General features: G+C 38.7%; 2 protein-coding genes across 5 annotated transcripts in view; one reads left to right on the top strand and one right to left on the bottom strand.

Annotated features, from left to right (window-relative positions):
- dnajc6 (DnaJ (Hsp40) homolog, subfamily C, member 6) overlaps window positions 1-13,386 on the top strand; it is a 62,727-nt gene extending 49,341 nt beyond the window's left edge. For 2 of the 3 annotated variants that reach the window (XM_041791046.1, XM_041791044.1), the window contains 10 exons: window positions 995-1,074; window positions 1,185-1,378; window positions 3,690-4,058; window positions 4,212-4,355; window positions 5,986-6,087; window positions 6,739-6,864; window positions 6,961-7,278; window positions 7,476-7,624; window positions 8,046-8,222; window positions 13,058-13,386. In XM_041791046.1, the coding sequence (XP_041646980.1) occupies window positions 995-1,074; window positions 1,185-1,378; window positions 3,690-4,058; window positions 4,212-4,355; window positions 5,986-6,087; window positions 6,739-6,864; window positions 6,961-7,278; window positions 7,476-7,624; window positions 8,046-8,222; window positions 13,058-13,159 (1,761 nt within the window). In that variant the 3' untranslated portion in view covers window positions 13,160-13,386. The remainder of the gene's footprint in view (window positions 1-994; window positions 1,075-1,184; window positions 1,379-3,689; window positions 4,059-4,211; window positions 4,356-5,985; window positions 6,088-6,738; window positions 6,865-6,960; window positions 7,279-7,475; window positions 7,625-8,045; window positions 8,223-13,057) is intronic. The other variant, XM_041791047.1, reaches the window with a different exon arrangement.
- LOC121512061 (syncytin-A-like) overlaps window positions 9,378-18,109 on the bottom strand; it is a 42,724-nt gene continuing 33,992 nt past the window's right edge. Inside the window, exons 2-3 of one of the 2 annotated variants that reach the window (XM_041791048.1) lie at window positions 13,387-13,474; window positions 9,378-10,766 (exon numbers count right to left, since the gene is read on the bottom strand). In XM_041791048.1, the coding sequence (XP_041646982.1) occupies window positions 9,556-10,766; window positions 13,387-13,474 (1,299 nt within the window). In that variant the 3' untranslated portion in view covers window positions 9,378-9,555. Of the gene's footprint in view, window positions 10,767-13,382; window positions 13,475-18,109 lie in introns of those variants that run through there. The other variant, XM_041791049.1, reaches the window with a different exon arrangement.

An 18,109-nucleotide genomic window follows, 5' to 3' on the forward strand; every position in this document is an offset into this window, starting at 1 on the left:
TTTAGGCCTGGCCTACATTTAAATATAGATATGTTTTGGCTAAAATGAATTTGTAAATATGGCATATGGCCTTGGTTCCCAACCTGGGGTCCTATCTAAAATTATGATAAAACACATGAATGGTTCATACAAAAGTCTTTTGGTAATAACACTTGTGTTTTTTAGCTATTTTGTTTGGCTTTAAATGATGAAAACAATTCAAACTGATGTGCATTTTTGACAGTAATAAGTCTCTTTTTTTGAGTGGGGTGGGGGGGGGGTCTTCTTAGATATGTGAAGGCAGGGCTCAGTGGAAAGAAGTTTGGGAACCACTGGCATATGGTATATCGGCATCAGCAAAATCCAAAATCATACATCCCTAATTTGTAACCTTATGGTAAGGGACTAAACTACAAACAGTGGCTGCACTACAATGTCCATACTGCCATACTCTTTATTATGCCGTAGGAAGAATAAAGTTGTCCTAAGACACATATACCAGACTAAATGCAGCTGTGATGGCTGTATAAGATCAAACAAGTTTAAAGAGTATGTTTGATTGCCAGAGTTCAGTCAAAAACATACTTTTTGTGTATGTGATTGAGAACACATAACATGTTTTTCAACATACAAGACAATCTTAGTAAAACTGATAAGGTGTTAGACAAATACAATGTAGGGCAAACTTTTAAGTACAAGTTTGTTGGAATATTCTTGAATCTTGATTCTAAACAAAAAGTCAGGAAAACAAAGCTCAAGACTTGAAACATTAAAGGCAGGTTTGTGTGGTTATCTTTCAATTAGCAGCATTTAGAAACATCTTTAATACTAGAAAACATTAAGATTGTGTTTTTTATCAATCTACATTACTCTCCACTGATTTTTCTTAAAAATACGTAGGCTGGAGAAAAAGGTCCTTAATTGTTATTTATCTAACAACAGTCAATTTTTTTTCATTTTGGTGTAGCTGATTAAATTTCAGAAGGTGCAAACACTTTTGTGCTTTTTGTGTTAGGTGTCGAACACCCAGATTTTCCAGATCCAGTTCCATACCGGCTTCATTGCTCCTGGCACCACCGTGTTAAAGTTCAACAAGTACAAACTTTTCTTCTATTTAATTACTTTTATGATTGCAGCAGAAAACAAGTCCTGCTGATTCTTTTTTAAAAAATCTTATTGTTACTGTGTCTTTTTCTCACTCTCAGACCAGAACTGGATGCCTGTGACTCTCCTGAGAAGTACCCTCCACTTTTCCATGTGGTATTGGACATTGAGGTGGAGGGGACAGACAAACAGAAGGACCTGACCCCACCATGGGAGCAGTTTCCCTGTAAAGACCTCAGCCCCAACATACTCTTCTCCTGCCATCAGGAACATCAGGATGCTCTGGCTATCGCTGGTACTTACAGGGAAGGGAAGGACTGGGGATAAATATACTCTACATCTGCTCATGTGGACTACACATATGTTAAATCCATAACATATTGTATATCAAACTAGAATTTAGAAGCTCTGTGCCAACATTTCTATTCTAACTTTTTCTATTTTTCCAGTTGTAATGAAATTTTTGACAGGCTTCATCACATCATCAATACTTTATGTCCATAGCTAAATGGCCATTCAGTAATAACAAGCTATGACAAGACAACAGTGTCAAGGAATAGTTTTGGGAAAATGCACCATGAGTGAAGCTACTGACTCAGTTAGATAAGTCCTGCCTCTGAAGAAGGCAGCTTAAGGTATTCCATGATGGAAAAGTTCTTCCTCTTTTCAACACCTTCAGTGTGATATTATGAAATGATTATACTCCATCTTGTTATGCACAACACTAGGTAGTAACAGGGGCATAAAAGAAAGGATTCACAATATTATCACTATAATAAGTACTGGCAAGGTACTGCAAAGCTGAAGCATACTGTAAATCGACAGGGACACGTAACATTACGCCATCACAGTAACAGTATGAGTGTTACACAGTGTATTGATGGCAAAGCTTCATTACAGCACTTTTGTGGAAATGCACTGTGAAAACACCTTTAAAGGTCACATAATATGGAAAACACACTTTTTCAGGCTTCTCTAACAAAAAGATGTGCCCTTGGCCTGTCCACAATCCCCCCAAGAATCAGAAGAAAATCCATTCCCTCCTCCTCTCTCTTTCTCCACCTTTCAGAAAATGTTTGCTGAAAGAAGCTGTTCTCAGATTTTACCCTGATGATGTCATGTGGGGAGTTAGCACCGCCCCCAGGTTTGGTTGGCCCTCCCCTACTCTCCTGATCAGCTGAGAGGAGGATCAGGAGAGCCACATCCATTAAGCCATATCCATTTCCTGAGAGGGGCGGAGTCGGACAGCTCATTAACATTTAAAGCTACAGACACAGAAACAGCTACTTCTGAGCAGGGCTGAAACACAGGGTTTTTCAACATGCAAAATCCAACATTGGAGAATTTTTTTTTTTTTTTTTTTAGCAACAAACTTCACAGGCATGTTTTGAGGATCTCTGAGACCAATGTAAACTCGTCTTAAAGAGGTAAAATATGTGACCTTTAAACAATGCTACTTGTTTCCTGGTATTTAGTTTTACCTTTTTCAAAATTCAGTTATGCTCTAACAAGGGCAGAAATGTGTGATACAAATACAGACCCATGCACTCACACAAGGTCATAATGTACATGGTGTCCCCCTTCCTGTGCAAATCTTTACGCACCAATTGGTTTTATTTTTAAAAGACTAAAGTTTAGTACTTTTAACTGCCAAAACAGAGCTCTGATGCTTAACTGACTGTTATGTAAAAGACTATATTTGGATTTGAGAAACACTTTCATTTATGTGCAGACTTAAAAACCATCTAATGAGCGAACTCTTATTTTTGTCCTTGCAAGATGAAATGGAGGGATTGGACCTTGAGGGTAAGACAGTAAAAAGAGACCACAGACCTGTTAGAGAAACTGTTTCATCCTGAGTTAGGATCAATTCAATCACACTAATGGACTAGACTGACACAAACACATTCAGTTATTGTAAAATCCCTTGACTGTTTACGATGTACAGTCTTTGTTGATTGAATTGAAATGAACTCAGTCCTCGTAAAACAGTGATTTATCATTTTGGTAGATTTTTCCTTCCATTCATAGCATAAATAGCAACCATCTTGAGAGTAAATAAGTAGTGTTTGCAAATTCCTGATAGTACATCCCATAATGCCATACCACAGCAGATCAATGTTTGTTATATCCCTGTAATCAAAGAAATGTTTTCATGAATATGGACAAGAATGAAGATGAATGCTAAAATGGACAGAAAAAACCCAGAGATATAATCAAAAGGTAGTTTCAAAATGTAAAAAATCTCTATCAAAGCTATTTATTGCTCTAGAGTTACACTAGTCAATGCTTATAGTCATGCTGTACATCCCATTACTTCATAGGTAACAACAAAAATATGTATCTTGTTATTGAGTAATTGTCTCCTTAAATTATCTTAAAGCAGCTACCATGTAAACTGCAGAGTATGTAGCATAGTGTAATATAGCAGACAGCACAGTGACTGGTGCCTGTAGTAGTGATGACCCATGTTGTCGCCTGTTTTCCCTTCTTTTCTCCTCTCTTCGTCCTTCTCTGTGCCTCTGTCTCACTCAGATATTCATTAAATGCCTTCTCTGTTTCTCTTTCTCTCCATCTCTCCATCTGCTGCTCACACCCTCCTTCAGAGCCAAGCCGGCCCCACGGAGGTCCAGAAAGTCGGGGCCACGGCGAGGAGAGTGAGCCCTCAGACGACGAGATGCTCTCTCTCTCCAGTCAACGAAGCAGCACCAGCACAGTCACCCCTAAACCCGAACCCCCCGCCCCTGCTGCCCCTCCACCCGCTGAGGAGGTGGATCTCCTTGGCCTTGATGGAGAAGACATCAACCCACCATGTCCCTCCAATCAGCCCCCAGCTGCAGCTGCAACCACAGACCTCCTGGGGGATTTGTTCGGGGCCCCACCACAGCCAACCAGTGTGCCGTCATCAGCTCAGTCCACACCACATAAAGTAGTCCCAAACACTGCCTCGCCATGCCCCTCTCCTGCACCGCCAGGTGAGATAAAAGTTTGAAAGGGAGTTTAATTTGACAGTCAGCATTTAAAAAATTGTGTGTTAAATGAGGATGTAGTTAATTGTGAAATTAGAAAAGATTTACAACATGTTATTGTTTTGTCATCAATTAAGCATGTGCTAATGTGTTTCCTAGTGTTTGATCCTTTTGGGGCAGGTCCCATGCCCAAGCCTCAGGACATGATGGGCTCATTCCTTGGACCAGGTAACGCGGGGCAGCCAGACCCCTTCCTGCATGCTGCTCGCTCTCCATCACCCACCCTGCAGCCTACAAGCTTTGGTAAGGCATGCTTCTGCTACTGCTGCTGCTGCTGCTTCACTCTCAAACAGCATTGTGGATGCAATAAAACCTTTTCAAAAGTCTAACAGGGTAAGACAAGTCCCATGTATGCAATTCTGCTGCCGTGCCTGAAAAAACAAACAAGAACTGTGACTCATTAGACTAGTGTGTTTTTATTATCCCCCCTTTTTCTTAGCTCTGCTCTTCTTAATTGTGACTTTGTGAGAGATAGCCTTTATGCGCTGCTGCTGCGTGTTTTGCTGTGAATGGGTTTGTGTTATATATGCTGTGTTTTTGTAGCCTGTTTGGTGATTAGTAAGGCTCATAGGTTGTACAGGCTTGATATTTTAACCTCCTGCATGAATCATCCTTTATATCTAGCAACATTTTCTGCCTACACTTTTCCCAACTATTCAAACTTAAAACCTCCACGATGTGTGCACTCTGGTAAGACAAAATTGTAGAAATCAGGACACTCTCAAATACGTATCACATTTTAATAAATAAGAGTCTGACAGGCCTGACTGATTCATAAGACAGATTGCAGCCATATATGTCAGATCTTGTAAATTACTTGTACTTGATCTCGTCTCAGTGGTTGGATTTTCATGATCATTTTAAAACAATAAGTCAACATTAATTTAGACATCTAGTAAACACTAGAAGACACACATTGATAGATCGATGTTCAGCCTACTCAGTAATGATCACTGACCTGTTGGTTGCCACAAGTATAGTCAATTTTGTGCCAATCATGGATTCATACACATCTTTTATGCCATGCACACAGTGAGACAAATACTACCGCCACAAAAAAAACACAAGCTTACATGCTGTCACAAGAGATGCTCATCTGCAGAGGAAAAGAAAGCAGTGACACAGTGGAGGATAAACACAGACTTCCTGCACTCATTCCTCTTGCCTTAAAGCACCTCTGCCAGATCTGCATGTTTGTGCTGACCATATGTGCTTGCTCTGGCTGTCTGTCTGTCTTCTTTGGATAGGAGGCACATGGTGTATTGATATATAATTTAATTAATACTTGAGTAATACTTATTTGAATGTCAAATGACAATTATATAACAAAACTTTCATATATTAGTGTATGATTAAAAAAATTGTGAGAATACCTCTTTACAGAACTATTACAGATAAACATTGATAATAAACTGATTTATGACACGTGATAAAAACTAAAAATACTTGGCAACCTCTACTGTGTATGTTCACTAAGGCACTGAGAAAGAGTCATATGAAAGGCTTAAGGTAACAACAACATACAAAAGTCTGATAGTAGTTATTTTCTGGATAATTCATAAATCCTTCAGGATCGCGGGAGAATACAGCTGCTCTGTTTCTCTTGCATTGAACAAAATTTTTTCAAAACGTGAACTTAATGCAGAAAATGAATCTTGTGTATTAATCTCACCCTGGACATGGACTTTTTGAGCAGATCAGACCGAATTAGAAATAATTATTAGCCAACAAAAATGTAATCAGTGCATTTCTAGGCACTTGCAATGCCTCTCATGAGTTGACCTTATTTTAATTTTGTCTGTGTGACTTCAGTTTCCTCAGTTGTCATTCATTGTGTGCCCAGTTTGTTGAAAAGCTTTTTGTTTCTGATTAGGCCGGAGTTCCCCCGTCCCACCCACCACACCAACCGTTAATATTCAGCAGCAAAACGCCATGGGAGGATGGGACTGGAACAGACCAGCCACAACGAGCACAGGTAAGAAGTGGGCACAAAAAAAGCAAAAACCATCACCAATATCAGTGGCAGTTAATTTCTGTATTACATGAAACTCAGTAGTTACAATTCTACGATGTCCTGTAAATATGGGTTGTTTTCCAAACTAAGTCCAATATGGTTATGCCAATCTTGACTGGCATCATGTCAGCTCTTTAACTTTTTATATATCATATTATTGAAATATATATTGTGAAAACATGATAAAAAAAAATAAACATGTGCATGTTTACTGATACTGAAATAAAACCTGAAAAGAAAAACTTGAAAAATGTATGTAGTTACCAGAAAAGTTTATAGAAAATAATGATGCTCAAGGATAAAAATGTAGTTGTTTCTGAGCCCTGATCAACTAGAACTGTTGGCTTCAGTCATTAAAATCAGGTTGTATTATTTAAAAAAGACTGGCTTCTTTAGAAGCCATAGTAATACCCAACCATGAAGTTTTAGCAGCAGTAACTACTAAACAAACTTCATACACTTATATCAACAAGGAAAACACTAAATGTTAATGTTTTAAGATGGGGAGACATTTCACATATCTATGGAAATCAAATAAAATCAAATAAAGGCTAAGAGTAGATGTGATGATACCTGTGTTTGGACTGGTTTTTTGTTTGTTGATTTGTCCAGGAGGAGGTTTTGGTATGGGCAGTCGTTCTGCAACTACAAGTCCCACAGGCTCGGTCCACAGCACACCCACCCACCAAACAAAGCCAAACACCCTGGACCCGTTTGCTGACATAGGCAACCTTGGAGGTCAGCTGCTGTTAATCATCTGAAGTACATAAACACAATATTTTTTACTTTGCCGGCATCGCTTTGAGTCACTATCTCCGTTTTTACCTCAATTAGGTTCTGGCTTCTCCAGTAAACCCACCACTCCTACTGGAACTACTCCTTCCTTCCCTCCCATGGGCTCCCCATCGCGGCCTCCTCCCTCTCCCCAGCACGCCCACACAGGAGCTGGCTTCCCCTCGTGGCAGCCTGGTGCTGGAGGCAGTGGAGGATGGCAGCCCCAAGGACAGGGATCCTCCCCGCAGCCAAAGCCCAGCCCGAGCCACACCGCCATGCCTCACACATCGCCCCAGAACAGACCCAACTACAACGTCAGCTTCTCTGCTATGGGAGGGGGCTCGCCCAGCGCTGGGGGGAAAGCACAGGCTGGCATGGGTGAGAATGAGACATGGAACTGGATTTTAGAATTATAGCATGTAAACATAGATTTAGGGTTTTTACATACTTTTACCATAAATAATTGAATCTATTAAAGCTTTCTTGTCCATCCATAAATGATCCTTGAGATCAGTAAGAAGTAAGCTCATGCATGCATTTCCTGTGTTTTCCCTCTGTTTGTATCTCTTCATCAGGTACCAAGCCCAAAGCCTCAGATGCCAACTTTGATGATCTGCTGTCTGGTCAGGGCTTCACAGGGACCAAAGAAAAGAAAGGGCCCCGGACTATAGCAGAGATGAGGAAGGAGGAGATGGCCAAAGAGATGGACCCTGAGAAAATAAAGGCAAAAGCTCTTTTTATGTGAAATTAAGCAGCACATGTTTAATATCAAGAGATTAGAACTTTCTTGTCCCCGTTTCTTCTCTTAGAAGTCCCATGACACTACTTCTGAGTGGAACAACTGTTTAAAATCAGTTCATTGAGTTTCTGTTTTCTGTTTTTCCAGTGAAGCACGACAGAAACAACTCCGTTATTCCCAAAAGTAGGATAGTGTTCTCAAAAACGGTTACAGCCTTTCTGTTTATTTCAGAATTAATGAAGCAACTAATGTAGGTCTCCCATAACCAAACTTAGGTCCTCTAATTACTCATTTTAAAACTCCTCACTAGAGCCAAAACCACTCAACACAGAATTTTGCCAATTATTGCTCCAAATCTGGTTGTCACTGAAATAATGGCTCCCCTCCTCTGCTATTTGTGACCCAGATTCTGGACTGGATTGAGGGGAAGGAGCGTAACATCCGAGCTCTGCTGTCTACCATGCACACGGTGCTGTGGGAGGGGGAGACGCGCTGGAAGCCTGTGGGCATGGCTGACCTGGTTACACCCGAACAGGTCAAGAAGGTCTACCGCAAAGCAGTCCTGGTCGTTCACCCAGATAAGGTGAGGCAGATGATACAGAATGTATTCATGATCATTTTAAAAAAGTCAGAAGGGAATGGCGCAAGTCTTCTACGTTCATACATCAGAAAAGTTCTACATTTAAGCTCCAGGGAGGACATTTTGGGTAGTGTTGATTTTGAAGCCCACTGTAGAAGTAGGATGATTAATCCCTCTGAGAAATGTGTATGTGTCTTCTGACAATTAACAATCATCCTGCTTTAGTTTTAGAGTCTGACATGCAACTTTTAATAAACTTTGACATGGAAAATTTTTAGGAAGGCTGTTTTGACAGCAAGCAGGCAAAATTATAAAAAAAAAAAAAAAATTGAAAAATTGTTTCATTTTTCCATTTTAAAAAACTTAAATTATTAGACAATAAAGATGGAAAAAATGCATATTTTGGTATGTTTTAGCCATGTGTTACTTTTCAAAATAAAAGCCCTAAAATGTAGTCTGTACTGTGACTGGCAAAAAGGCTTAAAGTGTTTTTTTAACCGGTTTCATAATTTAGGCTACATGTTTTGCTAAATCAAAATTTCCAGTGCCAAAAACATTCTTTTTATTTTCAAAAATTAATCCAAGAAACATTTTATTAATTTGCTGCTCTAAACATTGAAAAGTTATTATAACTTTAAATCTATGTGTCCCATTGATGCTACTTTTGAATCCCCATCTGTCAATGGCAATATTGCTTTTCTTTTAACTCTAAGTTTCTGGCTTTTGTTTAAAGACTCTTGGTATTTAAACTAAAACTCATCCATTTTCTCTTTTGTTCTTCTTCTTCATCTAAACCAAATCCTTTTGATCAATGATCATCCCTTGTATGCTGTAGACATATTTTTTTCTTTTTAAGTTATCTGGCTTAAACACAAATCAATGTACCGAAATGACAGTAAGCTAGCATTTTAGTGGAAAATATTAAATATGTCATATTTTGAATGTTAATAGAGCCTTTAGTCTTTTGTTGGCTAAAAAAAAGAAAAAAAAAAAAAAAAAGCACAGACTAACAATCACAAAACTTCAGTAGCACAGTAGTAGTGTTCTTTTGCTACTAACTAAAGAGACACGTAGAACAAAATAAAAATCTACTGCATTAAGTAATTACTGCAACAGAAACATTTATTACTCCTAAAAAATTTAACCTGTACAAAATTCAGTGTAAAAGTAATTCTTATGATAAAACTAGGAAAGGACAAGCTGAGAAAACAGACTTGACTATTTGCTAATTGATATATTGCTGCAGTTTAACTCTACTCTAAATATCCAGTAACATCTGAGGATTTTAAAAATGTTAATACTAGTGCTGGGGGATCAAGAGTTGATAGTGAATAACTCATAAATTGAACACAAACTTTTTTACACAGGATGTAAACAATGACAGGAAAACAACAAAAACAATAAAGAAGATTATCATCTGAATAATCTGATAGATGTTTGTTCCAAAGTAAGTACTCAACATGTCAACTAAAGAGTTGTTCTCCTGATGAACAGCATCAGCAGTACTATGAAGGTGATTAATTATGTCAACAATGGTAGCATTATAATCAGGCACAAAGGTACAGCATTCAGAACCGATGATAGCGCATGTTCCTCCTTGGGCTGATAACAGAAAATCCAAAGCTGCTCTGTTTTGCAGAGCTAACAGTCTGACAGAGGCGAGTTCACTGGATATCAGCATGAGAGCCTTACTGGTTTCATTAGCTATGACTTCTATAGCATGAGACAGATCAGCAATTTGATCCAAGGTAGACATAACTCCGTATGTGGGAAGAAGGGCACCGAGAATGTTCTTAAAGGGGGACTGACGGTGAGTCCCGAAGATGTCCGAAACGCCACGCCGTGTTCGTTTATTAAGAGGCTTAAGTGGCAGGGAGTGAGACACTCTCATAGCTGGGATGATGTATGCCAAGCCACAGCGTCCTTTGTAGTCCACAGGTAGATAAGGGTATGCTAGGTTTCCACACACCCAGTACATTCCTACAGGAGAGGAGATGGAGCAGCTAGCAGTACGGCGAGCTAAAGCGCTAAACCGAGCCTGTCCTGCTGCTTCCAAACACCTCTGAGGTGCTGTATTCACAGATTTAAAGTCCATACTTGTCTGTTTTGAGCCCCCTTTAAAGGTATGAAGACAGTCTGATTGTCCTACAGGTGTGTCGCCATCATTCTCCATACACCAAGGGAATGGCTGAGGAATGAGCTGGATGGGAACAGGTTTAGGGCGTTTAAGACACTTTTGACAGTTTGCATGTTCTCCAGAGCAGTCGAGTGGTCTCATTTTGGAGCCTTTGCTGCAATCAGGGTGAGACGAAGACAAGGGGATATGCATGAGGCGACAGGTGTCACAGTCAGAGGCAGGTAATGCCATCAGAGGTAAACCCTCTCCAGCTGTGTAGGGCATCAGACCGCAGACATAGCAGCTGGAATTAGGACGAATGCTGTTGGCTACTTGCCATGCCATAGTCAGGAAAATGTTGATACTGTCTTCTCTTGAGTCTGGAGTCTTCATGGCTAGAGGAGCGCCCAGGATGGACTCCAAACAGATCACTGTAATGAGGTGTAGAATCAGGAACATTCTGGCTCTGGGTATTCACAATAAGACACTGAAGCAGTCCTGCATATTTGTTTGGCTCCGTGAAGAACAAGATTCCTTGATGGAGCTGAAAATTGTGAGTCTCAAAGGTAGCGTGTACCTCTGTAGACAGAGAATGACTTACATTAGCTAATTAAAAAAACAATAACAAGCCAGCAACGTATTGCTCAATTGCTGATTTGGTAGTTTTTAAATTTTTTTAATTATTAAATCACTCATCTTACCTTGTTTAAGTCCTAGGTAGAGCCTACTAGCATGCAGAAGAAAGAGAAAACACAGCCTCCTAGCCCTATTCATCCTCTCTTTTATATCACAGCATGGTCAGACACAACCCAAAACGTGCACAATCAACGGAGTCGTATGAGTGAATCACAGGATCAATAACTGCCAATCAATAATGGCAGGTTTTCAGTCATCAGTAAAAGACAGACTTGTAGGCAGCGTTATGTCGGATGTGACTCAGTTGCATAATCCCCCAAAAACATCGGCACAGTTATGCATGACAACAAAAGTAAAAGCGTACAAATGACACATAAAAGCAGGCTTATCCTGACAGATGGACACACACATGTTCAGAATAAGGGAATACATAAACACAAATACAAATACACACATACTTCTAGCTGTTTCACACACTCACAGATGTTTGTGAAGAGGAAATACAAACACGCACATTTGAAGCAATAAAATAAAGTCAGTAGATTTGAGATAAACTACCAAAACAAGATTAAATGTATAAAAATATACAATTTTATTGGAACAATTCCAATAAGAGGTGATTTTTCTGAACTTAGTAATAATTTTAGTAGTAACTTAGTGTCTTTTGAAGTTTTGATGTACTTAGATTTTCTTTATAACTGATTTTCTGATATTTTTTTCTTTCTTTCTTGTTTATCTGCTTTCCTCCTGATTTTGCTCTCTGCATGAGACCTCAGTAAAATTGTTAGTTCAAGTACTTGCATGTGTCAGTTCTTGTTCTTACTTGACAGCAGTTATATGGTTGATTGACGATGTTGCTATTGCTGCTGTGGAGTTTCAGGATTTTTTATACACTTTAAAAGGCATGATTGTATTATTCTTTTAAACCAGGTCTAAGTGTGAACAAGAGAATGGATATCTATTGCTACAACTTTACAGCTGGGTAATTTATAATAACTGAAAACTATAACATAATCTCAAAAATTGAATTCTCATTTCAGATTATCATAAAATACTATTATGTGTAGTGTAATGTTCCAGAAGTAACAAAACACAGCCAGAAGATTTAACTTACATGTAACCTTTTTGTATTTATTTTGTCTGCTGTACAGAGATGGTGTCACGATATAACTGATGTTGAATTAACTGGTGACAATCTTAACTAGAATGGCCGTCTGAGGCGGCAGACCCACGCCTAAGCAGTGCCACCGAGGAACTCACGCTCCCATTGATTACTATGGTGTTAAAAATTTCGAAGTCCGAGAAAAAAACGAACGGGTGCACGGATCATCACCAAAATCTAATCGATTCTTCTCTGTCACTATCCCAATATTCCCTGAAAGTTTGGTGAAGATCCGACTTTCTGTTCTTGAGTTATCTTGTACACATACAAAAAAACAAACAAACATACAAAGATACAGAACCCTTTACATAACCCCCTGCCGATTTCATCGGTGTGGGTAAAAATTCATTTACACTGCTTGCTTACTGATAATGTGTTCAGGAGAGCTGCAGAGTTTGCAGAGTCACAAAGTTAGTTTCATGAGATTAATATTAGAAAAGGAAAATATGTAGGTGACTTTGCAGATGCCAGATCAAAACACAATGATTGCTGCTGGCTTTTTTATTGTACTTTTATTTCTCTGCAAGAGCTTTCTTAGCAATTTTAATCTAAGAACAAAGCACTGAGGTTCCCTGTTCATGAAATAAAATATCGGTGAATACTTTGAATCTTCTGTTGTGGTTGTATGTCAGTTTTGGTGGCCTCTAGAAGATCTTCAGATTTCAAAACAAGGCTCCAGTGTTCTTAATTTTGGTAAAGACTGCTCTAGGTAATACAAACTTTTTAGCAACAAATAGATGTGCCCCCTGCAGGCCAGTAAAGAGATTGCAGGTTCCAGGTACTTTTAATTTGTCTTCACTTCTTCAACCTAGGAAACTTTGTGCCCTTCTTTACGCATTCAGCCTCTAACTTCTGTCTTTCTTCATGGGAATTAAGCATTTGTCCTGTGGATTAAACTCTGTTTGTGTCTGTCTCCCATCACAGGCGACAGGACAGCCCTATGAACAATATGCCAAGATGATTTTCATGGAACTAAATGACGCCTGGTCAGAATTTGAAAGCCAAGGACAAAAAGCCCTCTACTAAATAAATACTGAGAGGAAGTGAGCAAGGAGAGGATGTCCCTGCTGATTCTGTCATCTTTAACCTACAAACTGTGTCACCACCTCTGGTCAACATACTGCAGCCACACCCTCAGACATCTGCCTTTATACCTGTGCTTTCACCTTTTAACACACAAACAGAACATCCAGTGGATCTACAAAGACGGCAAAACACTCAGAAACTACAACGTGATCTTCCTACCTACCTACTGTATTTATGTGGTGCAACATAGTCCTTCTTGTTGAGTGTCCTTCGTCCTAAACCAACCCACCAATCAAAGCAGAGTCGCCGGGATGTCTGGGAAACACAAAAAAAAAAAACCCACTTGATTTAGAAGGAGATCAAAAGAGACGAGAGGAGATAAGAAAAACACATCAGGGAGTGAACTACATAAGCATTTCACAGACTAAATGAAAGTTAATCAGAGCAGCAGATAGTCTGTAGGGCACAAGAAAGCATTTAACAGTAATGAAGCCATTAACCCATGAAGAATTCTGTAATTTTGTTTTAAAATTAGTATTTAAAAAATTCAGTTCCTTTAATTCAACAACTTTCCCTCATCTTAATCTTCCAAACTTGTCCAAAACGGGACTTTTTTTAACTACAAATAATTAATCTATTAATGAACGTATGTATTTGTCAAAGTGAATGAAAACTGCTGTCACTGGTTTTGATGCTAGCTGTGATTACAGGCTTGCTTCCATCTCCATTAGCCTTAGGATTGAGTCTACTGGGAATGGCACAGTTGTTTAACAAAAATAATGGGCTACAACAATAAATACAAAGGTCAGACGGCCGCTTACATTTCAACTCCTGGCTTATTTATTCATATGAAGGGTAATCAAAAAGGTCTTGTACTGTAGGGAAATCATATGTCATTGATGTGACTGAGGTTTGTGTGCTGGGACCTAAGAGTTTGTATGCTTTATTAAAGGATGAGCACATGTACAGATCCACACGTGAAGCACCTTGAGGCCTCATGGATTCTCACTCAAACAGGAACATGTCTTTTTTCATGTAAGGTAGCTCTATGAAAGCACAAACTTTACTCAGTGCAGCTTTGAAAGAAAGCCATTGTTATTTATTTATTCATATTCATTTGTGTATGAGGCGTGCTGCTTTGTTCTGTTTAGATGAGCTTCGTGTGTTAACATCTAATGTATGTTGAGGATGACATGTTTGGAAATGTAACCACCATGTTCTACTCCAGCAGAAACACTGGAGTAATTTTTAAGTCTAGGTCACAGACTTAAAAATTGTATTTTTCACTTTAAAGCCTGTTGTCAAATGCAATACCTAATTCCAAACAACAAAAAGCAAATGTGGTTATGTGCTGCTTATCTGACGTTAGGCCTCAGAGACTTCATTCAGAGACTGGTGGGCTGACTTTGAAGAAATGTATACATGAGAAAATACTGTGTTCTTTGGTGATTTACTGTATGTACTGCTTCATATCTTAAATTCCTGATTAGACTCGAATTCTTCATGTCATAGCACTGCAACATTTTTTACTTTAAACAACATGTTTACATTTTTGGGACATCGATGTCACAGAACTGACACTTGAAGTTATCTTTATAATGCAGCTGTTTGTCTTGTCTGTGTTTTCACCAGAGGTACTAGGGTCTTTTGGTTGTTAGAGATTCACTATAAGGAAGTCCTCCATCCATTACCGTCTTTCTACAGTGTGTAGGGGATTGCTTACAATTATAAGACTGGTTTATTTCCACTGTTTGTCAATTATATTGCATAGATGTCATTTTCTTTAAATGTCAGTCCATATTGAAGCTACAGACCAGTGGTTCCCCGATACATACCCCCATACTTGCATCTAAGAAAGTTTGAAGCCTCTCAGGACAGACGTACAAAAAGAAGTGATAAAGGATAAAAATCAATCTTAATCAATTTATTGTGTAATTCTAAACAAAATATCCCTAAATGAACACACTCTTAGCCAAAGACTTTTGTATGAACTATTCATAAGTATCAGGATTTCTGTCAGTACATGCAGATCTTATTGGAACTAAACCTATTGCTAGAAGTCTGAACTCTGCATGCAAAGGTTTCTGAGGATCTCCCAGGATGACCTTTGCTCCTTAGTGGCTCTCACTAAAAAACAAAAAAACAAAAAACCAACAAGATCATTCAAGTCAATACCAGAAATATTTTGGCAACAATATTTCTCTGCCTGTTTTTGTTGACAAGGTAGAGGTTACCGACCCAACATATCACTGAAAAAGTTAAATGGACTCATTAGAAGTTGAATGAAATATTAAATTTAAAAAAATAGATTAGAGATTTATTAACTTTAAGTCCCCTGTACTTTTTCAAGAAGAACAGTCTCTGATTGGCCTTTTTGCAAAAGTGGTCATTGTTTGTATCAAAGGTCAGTTAATCATCAAGGATGGTATTTAGGTAGGTATTTATACTGACTAGCTGTCTCCAAAGCTGTGCGCCAAGTTGCTCCAAAAGTTCCTTATCCCTTTGGTGGAAACTCAGTCGATGGCACGATTTCATGTCAACATTTCATTACAACAGAAGGCTCAAACATTAACATGCTGTCTGATGTGATTGTTCTACTGCATGACTAAAATTGACTGCCTCATTTGTCTCCTTCTGTAAAAGTATTGGTAGTCCTGGGATGAGGTCCACGGGCCTATTAAAACAACATTTAGTGGCATATGAGCAAGCAGAAACTGGAGGAATTGCTTGATTTCTTTTGCAGTTTCCCATGAACATAAATGATCCTTCATGAAGCTTCTGACGCTGTATTCCTGACACTGTAAAGACACATTTAATTTGACATTTGAGCTAGAAATTAATTTTAAAAGGAGTTACATGAGCTGAATATTTCTCTCAACACTACATAAAGAGTTAAGGTGTTACTTGTTTCAGGGCTGTTTCTACTCCTTTGTGTTTTGGAGGTGCTGTAGAAGGATTTAAACATGTAACTGTTGTTTTTAACCATTTCCTCACCACCATAATGTTTTATCCCACTTTAGTATGGTCAAGGCTTCCTATTTGTTCATCTGCACTGAGGATGTTGGTGTGACTGCTGGGACGCAGACTGGATCAGGAGGATTATTGTGTCCTGTGTCTCTGGATCAATACTCTAGTTGTTAGGCTGAAACGTGGACTCTGATCAAGAGGCTCCTGCTTTATTTGGTGACTTCACAGACAGAGGTGTGTCACATGTGCTTCTGTGCTTGATTTACACCAAGGACCTACGTGTGAAATAACCCTCCTTAGCTCCCTCGCTGACTGGATTCTCTATCTGCAGCTATCTTACGGCTATGATAAAAAGCTAACCTCTATAGCGTAGTCAGTGGATGTGTGTTGTTTGCAGTTGTGGTATGTATGGAAGTGATCTGATTTGGATACAGACTACTAGTATGTTATGTGTTTTGCCTGTCTGCAGTTCAAGTATTACTAAACTGTGTAAAGATTCTGTTCACGTGCTCCTTTTCTCTTCTGTTAACCATTACGGGATGTACATAATGATCAAGTGCAGTGCACAACAATAAAATAGGAAACAGAACACTGGACTGGTGAATCATCAAACTGTATTTGTCTGTCTGTGTTTCTCCACTTAGCCACCAGGGAGCAGCAGATTACAAAACATGAACCCCACTAATTTCCCTACATGACTCCCAAGATTTATTGTGGTGGAAATACTTGTACAACCATCTTAAACCAGCCCATTACAAATTAAAGTCCCCATACAAAACCCTATTGTTATTTAAGTACAGAATTATAAGCACATCAAAATTGAAATGATCATAGTAATAGTGCTATTCTTGTAGAGATCTTCCCTGTGATCACAGTATGTTTCTGTTACTTTTGAATTTTTGCTTGTTTTTTAAGACCTACTGGATGTCTAGTATAGGATTAAATTTTTACTCTTTGTTCTTGGTACTAATGTCAAACTATCAAAATTTCATGTAAAGATTATCATGAGCAGAGCTATCACAGCCATCAGTATTATCACAGTATTGTCATAATCTAATGAAAATCTGTTATTTTTATCTTCTTTATGTTGAGCTGACTGTGGTCTGCTACATAGCTTAATCCAAAGGAGACATATTGGGGGTCTGGGGAAGACTACAGAAAATTCTGCTTCACTGTTCCGAGGAGCAAAGTGACTTCCATAGTTCTCGAATAGAAGAAGTTTGGCCTAACCAGGATTTTCCAAGAAGTGGTTGTTGAGCCAAACTGAGCGATTGCAGAAGTAAGAGTAAGAGAGGTGACCAAGAACCCGATGGTCACTCTGACTGAGCTCCAGAGATCCTGTTCCAGAAGGACAACCATCACTGCAGCCGTCCACAAATCTGGGCGTTATGGCAGAGCCTAGCGTTATCAGCTGTGAAGCTTTCTATAGAGAGGTGTGTTCCTATCCAAATCATGCCTTTTTTTTCTTTTATTTTTTTTTTACTTTTAACTTTTATTTAGAACAGTGGGGTATGACATCCAGACATACACAAAAACAGTGATCAACAACATCTTTGTACAGATATAAATAACAGTAATTTGGTACAATAGCAGAAAAAAAATATACAAATGCACATTAAATAATCCTAATTGGACATTGCCCTAAATATATATTTAACCGTAGTGACAAATTGTAATTTAAAACAAACAGAAATGGTACCATATGATCACTGAACTCAACATGGTGCATTATAAGCCCTGTTACAAATCATGTCAGATCAATTTTATTTAGCAGAGGTGGATTTTAATCAAGGTGTAGATACACGTATGCAAAGATCAAGTGGAATAGGAGGAACCTGAGCTACATTTCAAGTGTTTTTGCAAAGGGTCTGAATACTAATGCTATGTTGATATTTCATTTTTTAAAATTTTATTTATTTGCAAAAAAATTTTTGTAACTTTGGTAACTGTTTCCCTCAGCATACAGGTTCAACAATTTCCAGC

This window comes from Cheilinus undulatus, linkage group 7 (assembly GCF_018320785.1).
Source record: "Cheilinus undulatus linkage group 7, ASM1832078v1, whole genome shotgun sequence".
NCBI classification, from domain to species: Eukaryota; Metazoa; Chordata; class Actinopteri; order Labriformes; family Labridae; genus Cheilinus; species Cheilinus undulatus.